Source organism: Myodes glareolus, chromosome 2, assembly GCF_982192425.1.
Source record: "Myodes glareolus chromosome 2, mMyoGla1.1, whole genome shotgun sequence".
In the NCBI taxonomy this organism is placed as follows: Eukaryota; Metazoa; Chordata; class Mammalia; order Rodentia; family Cricetidae; genus Myodes; species Myodes glareolus.
The window spans coordinates 98,369,297-98,390,226 of NC_142027.1; the positions used below are offsets into that span (position 1 = coordinate 98,369,297).

General features: G+C 41.0%; 1 protein-coding gene across 2 annotated transcripts in view; it reads left to right on the top strand.

Annotated features, from left to right (window-relative positions):
- The window catches only part of Hira (histone cell cycle regulator), a 92,699-nt gene that overhangs the window by 19,931 nt on the left and 51,838 nt on the right, over window positions 1–20,930 (top strand). Inside the window, exons 3-9 of one of the 2 annotated variants that reach the window (XM_048452270.3) lie at window positions 1,433–1,543; window positions 2,682–2,772; window positions 4,521–4,615; window positions 11,215–11,310; window positions 12,534–12,694; window positions 15,658–15,825; window positions 18,426–18,539. In XM_048452270.3, the coding sequence (XP_048308227.3) occupies window positions 1,433–1,543; window positions 2,682–2,772; window positions 4,521–4,615; window positions 11,215–11,310; window positions 12,534–12,694; window positions 15,658–15,825; window positions 18,426–18,539 (836 nt within the window). Of the gene's footprint in view, window positions 1–1,432; window positions 1,544–1,573; window positions 1,753–2,681; window positions 2,773–4,520; window positions 4,616–11,214; window positions 11,311–12,533; window positions 12,695–15,657; window positions 15,826–18,425; window positions 18,540–20,930 lie in introns of those variants that run through there. The other variant, XM_048452271.3, reaches the window with a different exon arrangement.

Here is a 20,930-nt window from a genome sequence, read left to right on the forward strand (position 1 = left end):
GGAGCTAGCTCTTGTAGCCCAGGCTGGCATCGAATTCACAGAGATCCGTCTGCCTCTGCCTCCCGAGTGCTGGGATTAAAGGCGTGTGCCACCACTGCCCAGCCTGTAAGATGATCTTATAAATATTGTGAAGCTCACTTATCATTCTAATTATTATTATTTTTATTAAGTTAAAACTGGAATAAATTTGCGTTCCTACACCCAGGGTTATTCAATATAAATTGGCAAGTGGCCCCCTAGATACAGATGAGCTACAGAGGCAGGGATTCTATTGATGTTCTGTTCAGTTGAAAAGAGGAGTGGGTAGCTAACTGTGCCTTTTCTGGACAAAGGGATTTGACTGTGTTACTGAAAAAGAAAGAAAGACTACCTAGAGCATTTAAAAATATCATTCATAGTATTAGCAGCGTGCTTTATTCAGCATCTATTGTAATATTGAGGTAAGATGGCTCCGTTTGGAGAGACAACAAATACAATTTTTGTGCCAGAAAACAAAGCTTTTATTTATAGTGGTAAGAAGTAGCATTGACTTAGGATTCCTGACCCTGCGCCTCTACATGGCGCTACAGGGTGAGTTCATAGTGTCCATTTTGCCCAGAGATAGGTGCAAGGAAGTTATGGTTGAGGCGGCTTTTTTCTCAGGTCTAGGAGAAATATTTAGGCAATATTTTTACATCATTGACTGAGAGGAGGTTTCAAGCATTTCATAATCACTTCGGAACATCCATTCCAGACATTTTTTTTTTTTTGTGAGTTGTGTTATGGAGATGGAAAACAAATAATTAGTAAAATGTATAGATAGATTTTTCAGCACAGCTGGCATCAACTTAATGACCCTCCTGAATTCCTTCTTTTGGTTGATCTCCATCTATAGGTGACTACAAAGGGCAGATAAGAAGGTAATGAGCCCTTTTTCCTATGTTCAGGGCATATTTCAAATTTGGGTCTCAAAGCATCCAGTCAATTCTGGAAACAGCCACTGGATACAGGCAGCACCTTGAAGGGGAGGGAGACCCTGGTAGGGACTGCGCTTTTCTCCTTTTCCTCAGTGCTCATACACAGACCTGAAAGGGGCATGGGTAGGGACTTTTCTTCCTCTTTATTTTGCAGATGAGGACTCTGCATTCTGGTTAGGAATGAGAACCTCAGAGGCCAGACAGGGGCTCTTTCCCCTGCTAATTTGTAGTTCAGTCAGTATTCATTTCAGGCTGGCCTCAGCTACTATTGAATCCCTTCTCTTTTGGGTCCCTGTAGGTCCTTGTTTTTTCCCCTCAGCTTTTGTATCATTTATTTTAATAATTCAAGATAAGTCTGCTTAGATCTAGTCAAGTATGATTTATAGAAACTAAATGAACATTTTCTATAGTTAATGTAATCAATATCAAATTTCCACTCCTTGCATATTGAACTTGTTTTTGCTCCTTCATTCCAGGGCAGGATTCTGGGAAGGTTGTGATCTGGAATATGTCTCCAGTCCTCCAGGAGGATGACGAGAAGGATGAAAGTATTCCCAAGATGCTTTGCCAGATGGACAATCACTTAGGTATTACAGAGTGGCCCTTTGCAGGCTTTGCGTGTTGGCAGAGTGCCCAAGGGTAGCACATGTGTTTGTAATTAGAGAGATAAGGCCCCGTGCGGCGGTAACTCCCCTCGGCCTGCTGTCTGAAGGCACAGATGTTGGCTGCACACCTGGGTGAGTTATTCAGCAGAAGACTCGGCCCGCCCACAGAACCATCTTTGGACAGTCTGCAGGTACCTCTGGTGATTTCCTGCTCATGAGTCGTTACTGCCTGATTCCATGGGGCTTTGGGACCAGCGACCTGGACACAGTAGAGTCGTTCTGGGGAAGGGACACAAGAGACAACTCACCAGATGTCTCAGAAAGAGTCTTTCTGCCAGGACCCTTTAGACTGGACAATTTCATGTTTTCCTTCCCTGTTGTATGCAACACCTTAGTCCCATTGACAGTTACTAATGTTTGGTTCTTAGTCCCTTCCTCTGCTTTGTGTGTTCTTACCCTCCCTGCAAGCCTCTCAGAGTCACTGGGTCTAGAGCATAAATTGCTCACAGGCCATGCATAGGCTTCAACTTTGTTAGGGTCCACATCATATTCCATATCTCCTGAAGATTGAGCTGTGTGTGCTCCTGGAGGCTCTAACCTAGCAGAAGACTGGGGGGACTTCTGCTGGACTCAGTTTAATTACACACAGAGTTGTCAGTCAGTCTCTGGTACTGACAAATTTGGAAAATCCAAATTTAAAAGGTCTGGCTCTGGATAATTGAGGTTTTTCAGTTATATGTTCTACTCACCAACTTCTTGGAAAGTTCTGGAAAAGGCCTCTTAGCCTTCCTAGTACATGTTTCATTTTGAGAAATGAAACTCATCTCATCCATAGATAACCCTTTGGACATAGTGAAGTTTATTGCTGCTCATAGAAATAAGCCTCCAGCTGTCTGTTTCATTCAGCACAATTCTCAGATTATGCATATTTCCCCTCTAGACTGTTCTGATTTTTTGTTATAACACAAGGTTAATGTTAAATGAATTGTTTCTCTGAGACTCTTATATAGTAGATGCCATAAATAGATTAGGTAGTTTTATAAACTTCTTACAGACTCTGTGTAATACAATTGGACATGCCTATTGGATTTTCATCACCTTATTTTTTTTTTCTTCCCAGCATGTGTGAACTGTGTGCGGTGGTCAAACAGTGGGATGTATTTAGCTTCTGGGGGAGATGACAAACTGATTATGGTGTGGAAGCGGGCTACGTAAGCATCATTTTCCTTTTTCACATTTAATTTTTAGAAGCTTTTTTGCTGGTCTTTATCAAAGTCACCTTTTCCATCCTGGCATAGAAGTCACGACATTATAAGTAGCAAGGAATTTCCATAGGTCAGAAGCAGATGAAGCCTGATGAGTGAATCGGGAAGCTTCTGCCTGCTGGCCTGGTCAGCTATCTTCTTGTAGGAACACAAGATTTAGCTGAGAAGGAAAGGTTAATCTTTACAAAGCTGTTGACATTGTGGCTTCCTTTGTTTAGTTATTCAAATAAAATTTCACATAGAACTGTCACATACAAACATGGCCAAAATCTGATGGAATCGAGGCTGGAAATCCAGAGCCCACTTTCTTTGCTTCATTTTGTGGTAACCTTGCCTTCTGGTACCTCCTGCTCTGCACTCAAAATGAATCAAGGGTAATCTGAGGAAATTTTTTCTTTTTTCCCCGAGCAGAGTGAGTCCTGGTACTGTGTCCGACAATAAACTTTCCATGTGACCTTGGCCACTCAGGCTGTGCCCCAGACCTGGCATCATTTTTCAGCCAGAGTCATGACCATGGCTTTGAGAGCAGAGTCATCCTGTCTTCTTGTGCCCACCTGACTGCCTCATGAGCTCTCTGGGTAAGCGTAGCTTTATAAGGGCAAAGGACATTCACAGAGGCTCTGAGGGTGCCCTATTTCATACTTCAGCTGAAAGGAGTCAGTATCTGTGATGCTTGTGATTTTTCTTCCTTACTTGTTAAGTCAGGGCATTAAAACATTATAAAGTGACTTAAAGATATTATTCTTTTTTTGAGTCAGGCATAGTTTCTCCTACCTGTGGACCCAGCTACTCAGGAGGGATAGGCTTTAACTCAGGAGTTTGAGATTATTCTGGGTAATATAGTGAGTCAGACCTTGTCTTCAAATGAAAATGCAGTTTCTTCCTTCCTTCCTTCCTTCCTTCCTTCCTTCCTTCCTTCCTTCCTTCCTTCCTTCCTTCCTTCCTTCCTTCCTTCCTTTTTTTCCTATTTGAGACAGACTTTCTCTGCCCTGGCTGTCCTGGAACTTACTATGTAGACTAGGCTGCCCTTGAACTCAGAGCTCTGCCTGCCTCTGCCTCCCGAGTGCTGAGATTATTATAGTTATTATTTTTTTAAAGACAGGGTTTCATGTAGCCCAGGTCCTTGGATGACCTTAAATTTTTTATACTACTTTTTCTACATCCTTAGTGCTGAGATTGCTGGTATGCATCGCCACGCCCGGGTATTTATTTATTTATTTTCTTATTTATTTGTGATACCCTATCTTAAATAACCAACATAAATAACATTTAGTATACAATTTTGAAATGTAAAAGATAGAAATCTCTCATAGTCCTTCCTCCTAAAGAAAGCCATAGTTAAGATTTCATTTTATTCTGGTATATATTCCTTTTCTCTATTCCATGTGTAGAATGTATGTTACATGTATTTTTTTACTCTGTGTAATGGTATCATATTGTAGATGATGTCCTGTAGTCTGCTTCTTTTGCTTAGTTTTGAAAAATTTCCTGTTCAAGATTTGCAGTGGCTGAGCAGCATTTTACAAGTGCACGATTGGTTATGTTACCATACCTTCTGTTTAACAGCCTGGTGCCGTTAGCTACTATCTGATTTTGATTTTTATGTTTGCTATGAAAAGCTGTGCTACAGGGAACATCCCTGAACAGCACCTGGAATACTCCATGAGCACATGTCTCATACCTCTTTCACACAGGTACATTGGGCCCAGCACTGTGTTTGGTTCCAGTGGTAAGCTTGCTAATGTGGAGCAATGGCGGTGTGTCTCCATCCTTCGGAGTCATTCAGGTGGTAAGTGGGCTACTTGTTTGGGTGAGTTAGTCCCTAGTAGTTGCCTTAAATAATCATTAGTACCTTTCTGTCCCTTTGCTACTGTTTGGTCCTTAATGTACTATCTGGGATTTCTCTATCACCACTTGTCCCTTAAGGTTTATGCAGTCACTGGCTCTACCTCCTGCCTATATCTACATTTAATTATCAATACACATTCTCATAGGATGTAAGTGATGTGCATAACATAAAGCTCTCAGCTTTCTTTGTTTATTCTGCAGGAGTACCTTCAGTCTTGGATTACTAAGTCCATAAGCACATTTTATTTCTTCTTGAGAAACAAACCTGTAGGTGCCCATTGGAAAGTTCCTTTCTTTTTACATACATAATACATACATACATACATGCATGCATACATACATTAATTTGTGTGTGTGAGCTCATATACCACTGTAAACATGTAGAGGTGAGAGGACAAATTTCCTGAGTTGGTTCTCTTGTTCTACCATGTGAGTTCTGGAGATTAAAGGTTAGGTTGTCAGACTTGATAGCAAATAGCTTTACCCAGTGAGCCATCTTACTGGTCCTATTGGATACTTTTGTAACTTGACTTTGGATATGTTTATGAAATGGTTTAAATAGGCTTAGTTTGGTAAGAGTCACATTTTTGCAGATTTATGTTGAAGAGGAGGAAGATTGGTCTCCAGTCAGCAGATTGGTAACAGTATGAAGCCTGTGCACATTAGGTACTAAATAGCATGATCCACATGTGTACAATTTAGACTTCTTTGAATAAGGCTGTGGTCCAGCCCAGCAGGGACTGTGGGCAGCACAAAAGGCAAGGCTAGGTTGGTTGTGAGTATCAAGATGGAGACCTTTTATTTTATATTTAGTTTTTAAAACCATAGCTGGTCTTCGCAGGTGCAACAGGGAGCAGCACAAGTGAGCTGTGAAACGCGAGCGAGGTGTATTTGACAGCTCTGGGAAAGAGTTTGTTTCAGCGGTTTATGTTAAAGCTGCAGGGGCCTATGTCATTGGGAAGTAGAGCAAAGAATGGGAAACCAGTTTGCAAAAACTGTAGGCGGGCTGTCTAGATCCTGACTAGTGCTGCACAGTCCACAGTGTTCTCTACTGAGACCAGAAGAGCACAGGCTTATGAAAGAGGACATCAGTTCAGTGTGGATGGATGGGTTTGAGGGCTTGGAGAAGAAACACCAAACCAGAACAAACAGCATTGAGTCTTTACTAGCAATATATGCACAGCAAATTCTTGTAACTTTAACTATGAATAAAATTATATTTATTTTTATATTGTGTGTATGGATGTTTTGTGGCATGTTTACCTGTGCACTAAATGTGTGCAGTGCCTCGGGAAACCAGAAGAGGAATGTTGGATCATCTGGAACTAGAGGTAGAGATGATTGTTAGCCACAGTGTGGGTACTGGGAATTAAACTTGGGTCCTTTAGAGTTGCAGCCAGAGTTCTTAACTGCTGACCCATCTCTCTAGCCTGCCCTGCTCCCTCTCTAAAAGATATTACTTTATTTTAAATTATGTTTTCAAATCAGGCATGGCGGTACATGCCTTTAATCTTAGTACTCAGGAGGCAGAGGCAGGCAGATCTCTATGAGTTCAAGGCCAGCTTGATGTACATAATGAATTCCAGGCTAGCGAAGGCTACACAGTGAGACCCTGTCTCAGAAAAACCAAACCAACCAAACAAACAAAATAAATAAAAATAAAAAAGTGTCCATGTGTGGTATGCACATGTGAGTGCAGGTACACTTGGAAGTTAGAAGAAGGCATTAGATTCCCTGGATCTGGACTTACAGGCAGTTGTGAGCTGCCCAGTATGGTTCTGGGAGTTGAACTTGGTCCTCAGAAGAGCTGTATAGTCTCCTAACTATTAAGCCATCTCATTAGCATCTGAAAGGAGAAATGATTTTTTTTTGGTTTTAATTTGTTTCATTTTCTTTTGAGACAGGGCCTCCCTATATAGCCCTGGCTGTCCTAGAACTTACTGTGTAGACTGCTGGGCCTCAGACTCAGAGAGATCTTTTGGTCTCTGCCTCCTGGGTGCTGGCGTGTACTATTAACATGCTGGCTAAATTCATCTCTTAACAGCCAAAGGTTGAACATTAGTGACAGCACATCAGTGAGAGCTAAAGCAGTAACCTTGTATTATAGTTTGATAACAACAACAATGTGTGATCTGCCCTTACCACTTCATAGCATCTTTCAGGGAATCTAGTTGGGCCACACTGGAGCTTGACACAATTACCTAAACGAGTGTTTAAGATTAGGGAGGATGTCAAGTGGTATTTTCATGGGTCCGTAACCTGAGACTCAGGCTGAGCTATAATGTGAGCACTCTCCTGTGCCACCACCTCTGGGTGACATTTACCAGGTAAGTTGGTTGTCTGCCTTCAAGTGTCAGAATTGATACTTTTGTTCACTGGTTCTTAGCAGATCTGGGCAGAAGTGCCCAAGAAGGGGTGTTAGTGAAAAGCAGAGATAAATGAGTAAGAAGGCACTGGGTCTTTGAAAAACAAAAGGTGAAAATAATATACTCGACAGGCTAATGAAGTGAGAAAAAAAAAAAACGGACAGAATTAAACTGGGTGTGGTGGCGCTCGGCTTTAATCCCAGCACTCAGGAGGAAGAGGCAGGCGATCTCTCTGACTTTGAGACCAGCTTGAACTACAGAGTGAGTTCTAGGACCCTGTCTCAGAAACAAACAAACGATATAACAACTTCTGCAAACAAACAAACCAAACTCAATTTCTTAATTGATCCTCTGTGAGAAAATTGGAAACCAATGAACTTCAAAATGGGTTCTGCCTGTGATCTGCTGCAGTGGTTGACGACCTAGGACCTCATACATGTTCTCTCATGCCTACAGAGTGAGTTCCAAGACAGCCAGGGCTACACAGGAAAACCCTGTCTCAAAAAACTAATCAAGCAAGTAACAAACAAAAAGAATGACACTGGAATTTTGATGCTGGCAACACTGAATCTGTAGGCTGCTCTTGGTAATGTTCTACTCCACAAACACGAGAAGTCTGTCCATTCTCTGGTATCTTCGCAGACATCTTTCTTCAGAGATTTAAAGTTTTATTGTAGAGGTTCTTTCTAGCCTTAGGTTTATACTTAGGGTTTTGTTTGTGTGTTTGTGGCGCTGGGAGTGGGATTGTTTTTCAGATTTCTTACCATGTTTACTGTTGTTATATAAGAAGACTCCTGATGTGAGATGTTTAGTTTTGTATACCCTGCCATTTTGCTGAAAGTAATCAGATCTAAGAATTTACTGGTAAAGAATTTAAAATCTCATATATAGAATAATCTGCAAATAAGCATGATTTGACCTATTTAAAAAAAGTGGTGTGTGTGTGTGTGTGTGTGTGAGAGAGAGAGAGAGAGAGAGAGAGAGAGAGAGAGAGAGAGAAAGAGAAAGAGAGAGTATATGTGTAACAATTAAGCAAAGTGTTTACTGAGATAAAGTGAGGATTGATTTGGGATTAACAACAGGGAAACCGTTGTGGTTTTGGCAGTTTTGTTGGTGGCGTTAGGTTAAAGCCTGTTGGAAGTGCTCAAGAAAGACAGAATAGACCTGGATTGAACTAGGCTGACTTGTTGGAAACCAATGAAAACAGGTAAAGGCAGGGTAAACTGGTAGAGGGAATGTGTTTTGGCCTGCAATCTGGACTGTTAAGAGTTGAGAATGAGATGGTATTGCAGACTGGACTTGGGCGCTTGGAATCAAAATCAAGGGTATTTGAGTAATCTGTCTTGGAAATGTTCTTGGCATGACTGTGGGTATGACTGTGGTAGAAGCCAAAGGGTCGGAGGTGTTTAAACAAGCTAGCCCCATGTGTGTGGGAAGAATTGTCCTCTTGGAATTAGTAGAACAATAGTGGGAATAGTGACTAGACATTCCATCATAAGGACTTCAGAGAAAATTATTACAGGTGTAGATTCTCTGAGAAGCCAGACACAGATGTCAGACTGGCCAGTGGATAAATATGTTACAGCTGAGAACATTTACAGTATCAGCAGCTGACACATTGTAAGCTTTGGCTAAATCAGCATTGAAGAGACTACACTGTATTGAAGAACTTTGTGTATCACAGGGACTCATCACTTTTCAAAAGGGAATGGATTCTCTTCGCATGTCCTATAGGAACCATTGAACAGTTTATGAAGTTAATGTAGAGCCTCAATAAATACAACATATACCCAAATAGATAGGAGATAAACACTAGATAATTAAGCCAGGAGAAGATATAAGTGAGTATTCGTCAGCTCTCTAGCCAAGGGGATATTTTTCAAGATTAGTAGAAATAGAAGAAAGTATGATAGATAGTGACAGACTACTTCATTAAGATCCTACAGTATGGGAACTGAATAAATGATGCTGGTGGATAATATATGTGACATTAGTCTGGAAGTTGCTACGGAAATTGTATCTCTTTTCTGGGTTCCATTTGACCACATCAAATATGTATGTAGACCAGACTGTCTTTGAACTTGGAAATCTGCCAGCCTCTGCCTCCTGAATACTGGGGCTAAGGGGGTATACAACCATGCCTGGCTCCTGACAACATCTTTTCTGCTGTAGACTTGGCATTATAGAGAAACACTGGAGCTTATGTGTCTACTCCTATAGAATTCTAAGATCTTGTTTTCTTCATCAAGTGGACACTGAATTCAGTTATGTTAATATCCACTTCTCAGAATGATTTCCCAGTTGACAATCATCTAATTAAGGCTTATATTTAAAAACAGTAATCTATTAAGTTAGAAGGAAAAATGGTCATACTCTGCTGATGAGAGATTTTGAAATAGATGTGTATAGACATGTATTGATGGAAGCTGCTTGTTCGGTCCCGGCTGCCCAGATCATGAAATAATCACACGGAAACTATATTGTTTAAATATAAACAATAATTTGGCTAATAATTTAAGCGTATTGCTAGCTAGCTCTTATATCTAGAATCAACCCATTTTCATTATTTTATATTTTACCACGAGGTTCGTGGCCTACCGACAAGGTTCCAAATGGCAGCTTGCGTCTTTACCCTCTGGTAAAGGTAGCTCCATGATATCTCACAACTCCACCTTCTTTCTCCCAGCATTCAATTTAGTTTTCCCTGCCAAGCTCTACTCGCCCTATCACAGGCCAAGACAATTTCTTCATTAACCAATAAAAGCAACGCATATACAGAAGGACTTCGCACACCATCTCTTCTTTTCTGTTTAAATAAAGAAGGAAGGTTTTAACTTTAACATAATAAAATTACAAATAACAAAACAATGTTCAGTATTGATTTAGGTCTATTTATAGTAAAGAAGACTATGTACTATATACATTATTTTATAGTAATCAAGACTATATATGTACTATAGTATGTTGACTGTAGCGTAAAACAAAGGCAGCTGTGAAGATGTCCTAGGTAGAGTATGAAATGAAGCATGCTGGTATATATGAATTGTGGTCTGTCAAATACAGTGCAATAAGGGAAGTCCCTCAGGCTGTCACTGAAGATTAAAAAGGCTAGAAAAAAATTGCAATAGAAGCTTTTGAATATTTTTCTCCTATCTTAAAACAGTTTCTGCATGGAAAGGATTAGGTGGCAATTAACTGTACCAGGCATTGGTGTTAGAAAACTATGTGAGACCACATTCTTTATAGAAGGACAAGATAAGAATGTCATTGGCACCGACACTGCTGACCGTTGTCAGTGTCTTGAAGTACCTGGTACTGTTCAACTGTAGCTTTTCATATCCTCACAATATTCTTAGGAAGGTAGGATTAAAAACAATCATTATCTTGCAGGTTAAGAAAACTGAGTCACAAAGAGATAAGTGTTACTAACTAAGCTGAACATGAAGTTCCTGCTCATAATCCAGCCTTGGGAGATGCAGAGTGATGAGGAAGTCAAGGGCATGCATCTTTGCCTATGTATCTAGGCCAGCCTGAGCTATGTGAGACCTTATCTCAGTAATCCAGAAGGGAAGGAAGGAAAGGAACAAAAGGAAAGTGAGAATCAACTGTCACTTGGTTCTGTTGGAGCTCATTAGGAAAAGGGTATTCCCTATAGTTTAGTAGTGGGATAGGCCTCCATGATACTCACATAGTCACATGCTCTTGATTTGATTGTGTTGTACAGCATGTTGTCGCATCTTGTGCTAAGAAGATCCTGGAGAAGGCCAGCTATGACTCTAGAAGCAAGTTAGCAAGCCGAAGAGCAGCTTTGAGGCCATAGGAGCAGGAAATGTCAGGTTCCACATGAACTTGAAACCACATGACCTAGAAGTTCTCCTCAGAGCTGTGTCCTCAGTTGCTCTGTAAACAACATAGAGCACTGTGGTCAGTTTAGTGCATGAAATTCAATGCCCACTGAAAAATGTTAAGTAGGATTTTTTTTCCAGATTGGCAAAAAAAAAAAAAAAAAAAAAAAAAAGTTGTTGTCTCAGACTAAGTGTCCCCATGCATGGAAATCCCAGAGTTAGTTGACCTGGCCCACAGAAAAGACTGCTGGTTTTTGGTGAAAGTGCCCACCATCACCCAAGTGCACACCAGGTAAGAGATCTTACCATAGCACCCTGTCTTTTTCCAGATGTGATGGATGTAGCATGGTCTCCCCACGATGCCTGGCTAGCCTCATGCAGCGTGGATAACACCGTCGTCATTTGGAATGCCGTGAAGTTCCCAGGTCTGTCAGTGGTTCCTCTCTACTGGTTAACAGCAGAAAACAGCTGTGGCCAACAGTGCCTGTCTGTGGAGCAGGGTGGGGAATGGATTGTTTGTCTTTTTAATCTTGATTACAGAAAGTTAAATGGTCAAGGATTTGTGTGTCTTGTCAGCCTATTTTGCTTTTTCTTATCAGCTATATTTGTTTACTGTTTAAAAAGAGATTGATGCTAAAGAAAAACTAGCTGAGTAGTAGCTTGAGTGTTTCAGAGTTCATTAAGGTAGCATGTGGACAGTTGGCACTGAGAGATTGCTGGCACTCCACACATGCTGTGTGTACTTTCTACCTCAGCTCAGTGAAACCATCTCTGGGCAACCATCAAGCAGATAGGGGCTACCACAAACTCAGTATTGCAAAGGGTAGCTTTTCTTGTTTCTTGTATTTCAAATTGTGAGACATCGTGCAATTTGTAATTTTGTAATTTATAACTTGTAAAATATTTGTCACAGCTGGGCATGTGGCGCACGTCTTTAATTCCAGCATTTAGGTGGATCTCTGAGTTTGAGACCAACCTGGTCTACAAAGGGAGATCCAGGCAGCCAGAATTACATATCATGGTTCTAGAGCTCATTTTTATCACGTGATAAATACATCATCTTGAGTAGATTGAAATAATTTTAATTCCTTCTGGAAGCTTCTACCAGTATGTATGGGTACACTTGTTTTGGCTTTAGGAGGAACAGTTGTAGAGGGGTCTAGCATTGACTACAGATCTGAATGAGGTACTCTTGGGCACATTGTGTCTTTAGCACTGGCTTCCAGATAGCTAACTCACTTAAAAGATTTGAACCTATAGGCCAGCCACTTCTGGGGACTGTTGAGGAGGCTCACATCAAAATTGCCTGAGGGACCTCCAGGTTATAAATATCTGTACCTGCTGCAGATAAGATATGGAGTCAGAATTGGCAATTAGCCTGCACCCTCATTGCTGATCCTTTGGGGCATGTGTGACCCCCCCCCCTCCCAGTTGTGTTAGCTTATGCTGGCCTTCAGTTTGCTTTTGCTTTTGTGGAGGTGAAATATGGGGCTATTCTGCTTGCATTTAGGGGTGGGGATTGGTCAAGATAGACTACTCAGGTCCCCTCAAGTCCATTCCATGGGCCATCACAACTAATGTTTTCTATATAGTGTTGTTTTTCTTATAGATAACACTTCATATTTTAATTTTTTTTTCTTCTTCACAGAAATTCTCGCAACTCTGAGAGGTCATTCTGGCTTGGTGAAAGGGTTGACTTGGGACCCTGTTGGTAAATACATTGCCTCTCAAGCTGATGATCGAAGCTTGAAGGTATGGAGAACGCTAGACTGGCAGCTAGAGACCAGCATCACCAAGCCCTTTGATGAGGTAACTGGGGATAGTCTAGAGCTTGGCCTCAGCCTCTGCTATACTTCATGAGAGGAACTAGCCATGGTTTAGGCTAAATGGGTGCATACAGCCTATGAGTCTGACCTTCAGTTTTATGTGTTTGGTTATAAAAATCTTTTCCTTTTAAAAAAAGTGCTCAGTGGCCAGCTTTGAAATTAAAAAATATTTTATTATTTTAATTAGTATAAATTTTTTAGGTTTCATTGTGGCATTTTCAGACGTAATTTACTGTTGGTCTTTCTCTTGTCTCTTTCCTGATTCCCATACCCTATTTTGCAACCTTTACTTCTGGTAGCCTCCTTTCTGCTCCCATGTTTTGTGTTTAGTTGAATGTTCCACTTTTGTAACTGCTCTTTTTCCCATCTTGTCCCCTTTCTAGTTTCATGACCTATATTCACACACATGCACGCACTCACACACTCTCTCCTCCCAAGCTAGGATCCATGTCTAAAGAGAGAAGGTGCAATATTTGTCTGAGTCTAGATTACCTTGCTTATTATAATAATTTCCAGATCTATCAATTTTTCTGCAAGTTTCAGAATCTGACTTTTCTGAACAGCTGAATAAAGTTTCTATTTGTAAGTATACCAAATTTTCATTATCCATTCCTTGTTCATGGACATCTGGGTAGCACGTAATGCAGCAATAAACATGGATGTGAAGGCATCTCTGCCGTGTCCAGGAGTGATAAAGCTGGATCATTCAGTGTTGTGGTTTTAATTTTTTTTAGACAGCACTCTATTGATCTCTATAATGGCTACACTACTTGCACCCCTATTAGCACTAAATAAAGGTTCCTTTCCCCTACAACTTATCAGCATTTGTTACTGCCTCTGTCATTGATGATAGACATTCTGAATAGGGTGAGGTGGAATCTCAAAGTAGTTTTAATTTGCATTTCCCCCATGGCTAAGGATAGCAAACACTTTTAAATGTATATATAAAAGTGTTCTTTTGAGATATTTCATTTTATTAACCCATTTATTGGTTGGCAGTTTAAGCTTTTATTTTGGTATTTAGTTTTTGTTGTTCCTTTAAAATATATAATATATATATATTATTTTTTTAAAGTTATCTTTCTACACATGTAGGTTTTGATCATACTCACTTTACTCACTTGTCTTCCGTCTGCTCCCTCTGGAACCTTTCTTTCTAACTTCCTTTTCCTTTATTTTCGTGTCCTTTTTTTTTTTTTAAAATAGAACTTTGAGTTTAATTTGGGTTGTTTGTATAAACATGGCTGTTGGGTTATTTACTGGCTCCTGGGCAGCTTACCAGTGACTATACTCCTGAAGGAAAATGGCTCCCCTTCTCCCAACAGCCCTTTAAAGATCTTTATATATCCTAGATATTAATACACTGTTTAAATAATAGACGGCAAAGATTTTCTTTCGTTCTATAGGCTGTCTTTTTGCTATGCTGGTAGTTTCCTTTGCTGTATCGAAGCCTTTTGATCCCATTGGTTAATTCTTGGGGCTATTTTGTGTTTTGTTAGACTATTGATAGATTTTAAAGCTGAAGAGAACTTTACAGCTGTTCTTGTACTATTGTGTGCCTGATTGATGGGTGAAACCCTTTTTAAAAAATTTTATTAATTTTTATTGAGCTCTACATTTTTCTCTGCTCCCCTCCCTGCCTCTCCTCTCCCCACTTCAACTCTCCCCCAAGGTCCCTGTGCTCCCAGTTTACTCAGGAGATCTTGTCTTTCTACTTCCCATGTAGATTAGATCCATGTATGTCTCTCTTAGGGGCTTCATTGTTGTCTAGGTTCTCTGGGATTGTAATTTGTAGCTGATTTTCTTTGCTTTATGTTTAAAAACCACTTATGAGTGAGTACATGTGATAATTGTCTTTCTGGGTCTGGATTACCTCATTCAAAATGATGTGAAACTCTTTCTTAACTTGGGGAATTTGCATGAGTCACCTTATGGAATGGCCATGCAGAGGAGGCTTTCTTGGTAGGTTATTGGTTGTGATTTTGCTTTGTCTGTTGATATTCCCTCTGTAGGCCAGCTAACTTCTTTGTTGGAAAGAATACAGTTTGTACAGTGTGGAGGGAGATCGAACTGCAGTTGTTTCTGTAGTATTCTACTATCTGTTTGCATTCTGATTTCATGTGAAATCTGAGTTAAAGATGACTGTTATTCATTAGACATTAAGTATCTTTTGTATGTAAAGCAGTACTGTCAATAGGCAAATTAAATTGGATTGTGATGTTGTTTCTCCTCTTGATGCTTATTGCCCATGGGAAAGACAGACATTCATGTGAATTGTACATGTGGTGAAGATAGTGTCCAGACTACAGTGATAGCCTAGGGACTTATGTCAGATAAGTCTTCATAAAGCCTGGGACACAGGAGTGAGTATTTGCAGAGATAATTGTTTACTGACCATGGTTAGTTGCAGTAAGAAACATAAAATCACATATTTAGCGCCCTCTGAACCAACATCAGCTGGTGGACTAGGTCTAGGAGTAAGATCATATTTCACCTTCCTTGCCCTACCTTTCTTGTTCACAGCTGCCTGGTGTAGTGGATGTGGCTCTCACACCTAGAATTTCTAGATGTCTTGACTGCCAGCCATGGATGTCTGTGAGCTGAATTCCTAGACTGGCTGGTTGTAGGAGGTCTGGCAGTGCTATGTAGCCTCTGCTGCAGCCGTCCTGCACAGAGGGGTAAGGACGTACTCCCACTGCACTGGGTTCTGCTCTGCTACTCTGGGACCCTGGTCTTGAAGGCTGATACAGGCTGATCTTGACTTTTGACTTTGGACCTAGTTTATGTCTTTCGTGGGAGTGTTCTTATCTTTCCCATGGGCAATAAGCATCAAGGCAGAAGTTTGGTGTATATCCCATGAACATACATTTGTAAATCACACACTTTATCCTTGAGGCCAGAGTTTTTCTTGAGCTTCTTTTAAGCTCAGATTTTCTTTTTTTACAGTGTGGAGGAACAACCCATGTACTCCGGCTTAGTTGGTCACCTGATGGCCATTACTTGGTATCTGCCCATGCCATGAATAACTCTGGCCCCACTGCTCAGATCATTGAACGAGAGGGCTGGAAGACCAACATGGACTTTGTGGGGCACCGGAAAGCTGTGACTGTTGTGGTGAGTGTCCCTCACCTCAGAAATCCTAGTACCATCCCGAACTGTCTACCGCAGTGACCTGCATGTGCCTTCTGAGCTCAGGGAGTGCCAACTTCTCCAAGGAGTTTCTCTAGTACTGTCTCATGTAGATTGAGTGATGGGCCCTGGGAGGCAGTGCATTATGGTACATCTTTCATTTTAATCATGTTTGCATATTTATGACTATTTTTATAAAATGGGAGATGTATGTAGGATTGTTTTATATTTGCCAGAGTCGAAAATGACAGATTTCTTCTGGATCAATCTTAGGAATATTGTAGTTCAGCACTAGCCTTTTTTTCCGTCTGCCCGTAGGTGCTCCCTTACCCAGTTCCTGTGAACAAGGTGCATTATGGGCACTCTTGAAATGGTGTGCTTCTTACGCCCAGCAGTAGTAGATACATAGTTGACTGCCTATGCTGAGAGTACTGGTGTGTGCATCCAGTCTTTGTTGTTTTATTGTGTTGGAGCACAGGTCTTTGTGCAGGCTAGGCAAGTGCTCTATCACTAAGTTATAGTTAAGCCTATATATGTGGAGAGCCATTGCTCATCCTTATGCTTGAGTGAATATCCTCCACACTGGGTGACTCTAATTAGAATGTCTTGAGAGTGCCCAAGACAGGCTATTAAGGAGTTACAAATAACCTCTTAGAACCTGGATTCTATTTTTTGTTTTGTTTTTTGTTTTTTGTTTTAATGTAGAGTAACCAAATAAAAGAGATTGTTGGTTAGTTTGATACCAGTGAAGGATCGTCCAGAATGGACTCTTGATTACATGGATTCTGTTGTTGTTGCTACCCTGCCAACACATACACACACGCACACACACACACACACACGGTTTTTTATGTAGACCTGACTGTTCTGGAATTCGCTTTGTAGACCAGTCTGGCCTTTGAATTCACAGATATCCACCTGCCTCTACCTCTTGAGAGCTGGGACTAAAGGTGTGTACCAACACTTCTCCCTTGATTAAATGTTTTTTAAATTGATTATAAATAAGTATAATATATTGTACCTTAAATTTTTTAAAGAATAAAATAACATGCAGCTTTTTAGATTTGTTTTGTGTTGGAAGTCCATGTTGTATTTTGTTTGAGACTAGAGCTTTCTTGGTAAATATTTGAAATTACTGATCATATTTAGTCCAATGGTTTTGTGTCAATCTCTTATGTGGTCCTCAACAGCTCTGTAAGAACATGGTACTTGCCTTACCAGGACCCACAAAACTTTGCAAGACCATATAGTCTAATCAGTGGTTAAGAAAGTCAAACCCAGAGCACACACATTCCATCTTGTCCTGTATCTGTTCTTCTAGTCATTCCTGCTGCCCTCAGGAGGGAAAACCTCTTTTTGCCTTATGATACCAGACTCCCAGAAGCCATCCTTTGCAATTCTAAGAGCTCTACTCTCTTAATCCATGAAGTGGCACAGCACTCATTTTGTGTTCCCAGTCTTTCTTAAGGCATCAACTCTCCAGGCCAACAAGCAGTTAAGGAGGTCATTGTCTGTCAGCCAGATAAATACAGCTAGGGGAGAAGGAATTAAGAGAACCTCCTTCCAGTCCTCCCTTAAAAGATACAGTGAGAGGCTAGAGACATGGCTCTAGCTATGAATGAGTTCAGCTCCTAGTATCTATGTGGTAGCTCACAGTCATCTGTAACTCTAGTTCCAGTGGTCTGACACCCTCTCCTGGCCTCCACAGGCACTGCAAGTTGTGGTGCACCAGCATACATGCCAAACACTCATACCAAAAAAAAAAAAAAAAACCCAAAAAAACCCAAAAAACAACCAAAAAACAAAAAGGCGGAGGGGGGTGAGATGCAGTGAGCTGGCCATGGTGTCTCAAGTCCCCTGGCTTCTCAAGTCCAAGACTGACTCTGCCAGGTGAAGATGAATTGAGGTCGGTTCCGGTAGTTCTTATTCCCTTGACCTATATGTAGTCTTCATAAATAGAGTATTTGGTAGTCCTGACTTCAAATATTCATTTTACCATTCTGTGCGTTTATTTTCTGACCTTGAGCTTTCATTTGCATCATCAGCAAAATACCTTATTGTAGCTTTCAAGATGAAATTATACATGCTCAGTGCCCCAACTTGGGGGTCTCTGTGAGGTACTCGTATCTGTGGGCTGGGAATTTGGTGTGTGTTATGTTTGGTGTTCTAGTTAGCTTTCTGCTGCTCTAATAATACCACAACCTAAAACAGCTTGGGTAGGACAGGATTGCATATCCTGATTATAGTCCGTCATTGGGGGAAGTCAGGCAGGAACCACAGAGGAATTCTGCTTCCTGGGCTGCTTTCTCTGGCTTGCTCAGCTTGTTCTTTTTATCCAACTCAGGACCACCTGCCCAGATGTGGCACTGCCCACAAAGGGTTGGGTCCTCCCACATTAATTATCAATCAAGAAAATGCCCCACAGACACACCCAAAGGTCAGTCTAATGGAAGCAATTCCTCAATAGAGATTCCTTCCCAGAAGAGTTTAGTTTGTGTCAAGTTGACAAAAACTACCCCGTACCTTAAGCGTAGGGATATCTTCGTACTTGATTATTTATTTTAGCCTTGGTTGTTTGACTTTAGAAATTCAACCCAAAAATTTTCAAAAAGAAGCAGAAGAATGGGAGTTCTACAAAGCCCAGCTGCCCATACTGCTGCTGTGCTGTTGGCAGCAAGGACCGCTCACTCTCTGTCTGGGTAAGTGCCTGAGCTTTGGTTGCAGGGCAAGGTTGTGGACTGAGAAGATGGTTAGTCTGGAGGACTTCAAGGAAAGAGAGACTCACTGTTTTTGACGTTGCTCAGTGTATTCCTCACCTATACCTGGGTCAGCTCCTTTTCAGAAACATGCATGCTCTCCTTCTGTTTAGAAAGAAGCACTGAAACTGGGTCTGGACCTGGCCAGGAGTGGTCACCCTTCCTCTGTCTAGATTTCCTTCAGCTGTCAGTGTCGTAACTGGCATGTGGTATTTGCTTTCTGCTAAGAAGGTCTTTGTGTCTACATGTAACATGAAGTGTCTGCACCTGAAAGATACGGTTAAATGAATTTTTACATACTCTGGTATCACTACCACCTTGAATACTTCCTGTCCCTGCCTTTAGTAATAGACTCTCAAATGAATGAGTTTGGCCTGTTCTTAGACTTAATGGAAATGCAGTTGCTCAGTGTATACTTTGCTTGTTTGTTTGGTTCCTTCTTTCATTTAGTGTAGTGGGTTTTGAAATTTCTATGTGTTATATTGAATAATAGTTTTTCTTATTATTATTGTATAGGATTTAGTTGTATGATCATAACATGAACTGTTTATGTGTTTTCCTGTGGACAGATATTAAGGTTGTTTTAGTTGAGATGAGGTCTTTCTGTGAGGCCCAGGTTGGCCTTGAGTTCTTCCTGCCATCCTGGCCTGACATTAGTTGGCACCTCCGTTTACTTGTTCATTTGGCTGAGACTGTATGTCTTGTTCTCCTTGCTAGACAGTAGCAAATAGCAGCAGCACTTGGAGGAAGGTGCTCTCTTAGTCCTCCTTGGACCTAACTCAGTGTGGTCCATTGTGCAGATTCTTAGCATATTTTCAGTAATGGGTTGAGAGTGAACTGTGTCAGTTTTCCAAGTCAGGGCTTTGAAAGGTTAAATTCCTTATCACCAGAGGCTGATATTCTGTGTCCCGAGACGATTCCACATTCACTGTAGACTGTGGTCATAAACACTAGGTACATGCCAGCACACTGAAGGCCCCCCCATACAAATTCAAAAGAATTAAATTAAAACTGTTTCTTCTAAAGAAGAAATTATGTATTTGGAAGTTACCCTCTGGCTACATGCATTACAGTTTGTTCAGAGAAATATGCTGCTGAAGAGACCCAGGTAGCATTCACTGTACACCCACTCTGGATCTTTGCTCACAGTGAGTTCTTGGCATGCTCTTCTGGTGTCCCTCCTCTCTCAGACCATAAAGGGAATGGCTTAAGTCTGATAGGCTTCTACAGTCAGGTACGTGTACATGCTCCAGATTTTCATGGGAAATGGAAACAGTTGGTGTTTTCTGGAAGTAGAATTATGATGGATCCAGGTAGTTCGGATTCAGTTTTCCCTTCCACTCTCAGGTTGCTGTATCTCCTCCTTGCCCACACAACAGGCTGCAGGTGCGAGGCTGAGTAGGTCAGCCTCTCCCAACCTACCATGGCACAAGAGAGTCCATCCATCCTCAGATGAACAGATGTATTCTTTTTTTTATTTTTTTAAAGATTTTATTTATTTATTATGTACATAGTATTCTGCTTGCATGTCTGCCTGTAGACCAGAAGAGGGAACCAGATCTCATTATGGATGATTGTGAGCCCCCATATGGTTGCTGGAAAGTGAACTTAGGACCTCTGGGAAGAGCAGCCAGTGCTCTTAACCACTAAGCCATCTCTCCAGCCCGAACAAATGTATTCTTACCAGATCCGCAGGACTTGGGTCTGGGCCTGTGTTCAGAGTAGTCAGGCACTGGTATGAAAGATGGTACTGGTTATAACGTTAGAATGGGTAACTAGTGAGCCCACCTACTGAGTATTATATAACCACCTATAAAAGATTTCACAGAATATTCACTTACATATTCATGGTATGGAACATAAAGATATCCTCAGACATATGCTTTATTTTGAAGACTAATATATTTACAAGTTCATCAGTTTTTTAAAAAAGAGATTTATCTTTATTTTATATGCATGAGTTTTTTGAATAATATATATATGTATACCATGTTTGTGCTTGGTTGCCTGTGAAGGCCAGAAGAAGGTGTCCATCTCCTGGAACTGAAATTATACTTGTTAGTTCCCATGTGGGTGATGAGAAATGAGCTGTATGCTCTGTAAGACATTAATTTGCTTAAACCACTGAGCCATTTCTCCAGATCCCTTCTCCCATTTTTCCTTTGTATTTGTATGTGCACACGCACACGCGTGCGCACACACACACACACACACACACACACACACACACTTGCTTATATGTGTGCATGTTTGAATACATGAGCACATGTGTACCATGGCCAGAAGCTGTTGGATCTCCTGGAGCTGGAGTTAAAGGTGGTCGTATACCTTTAC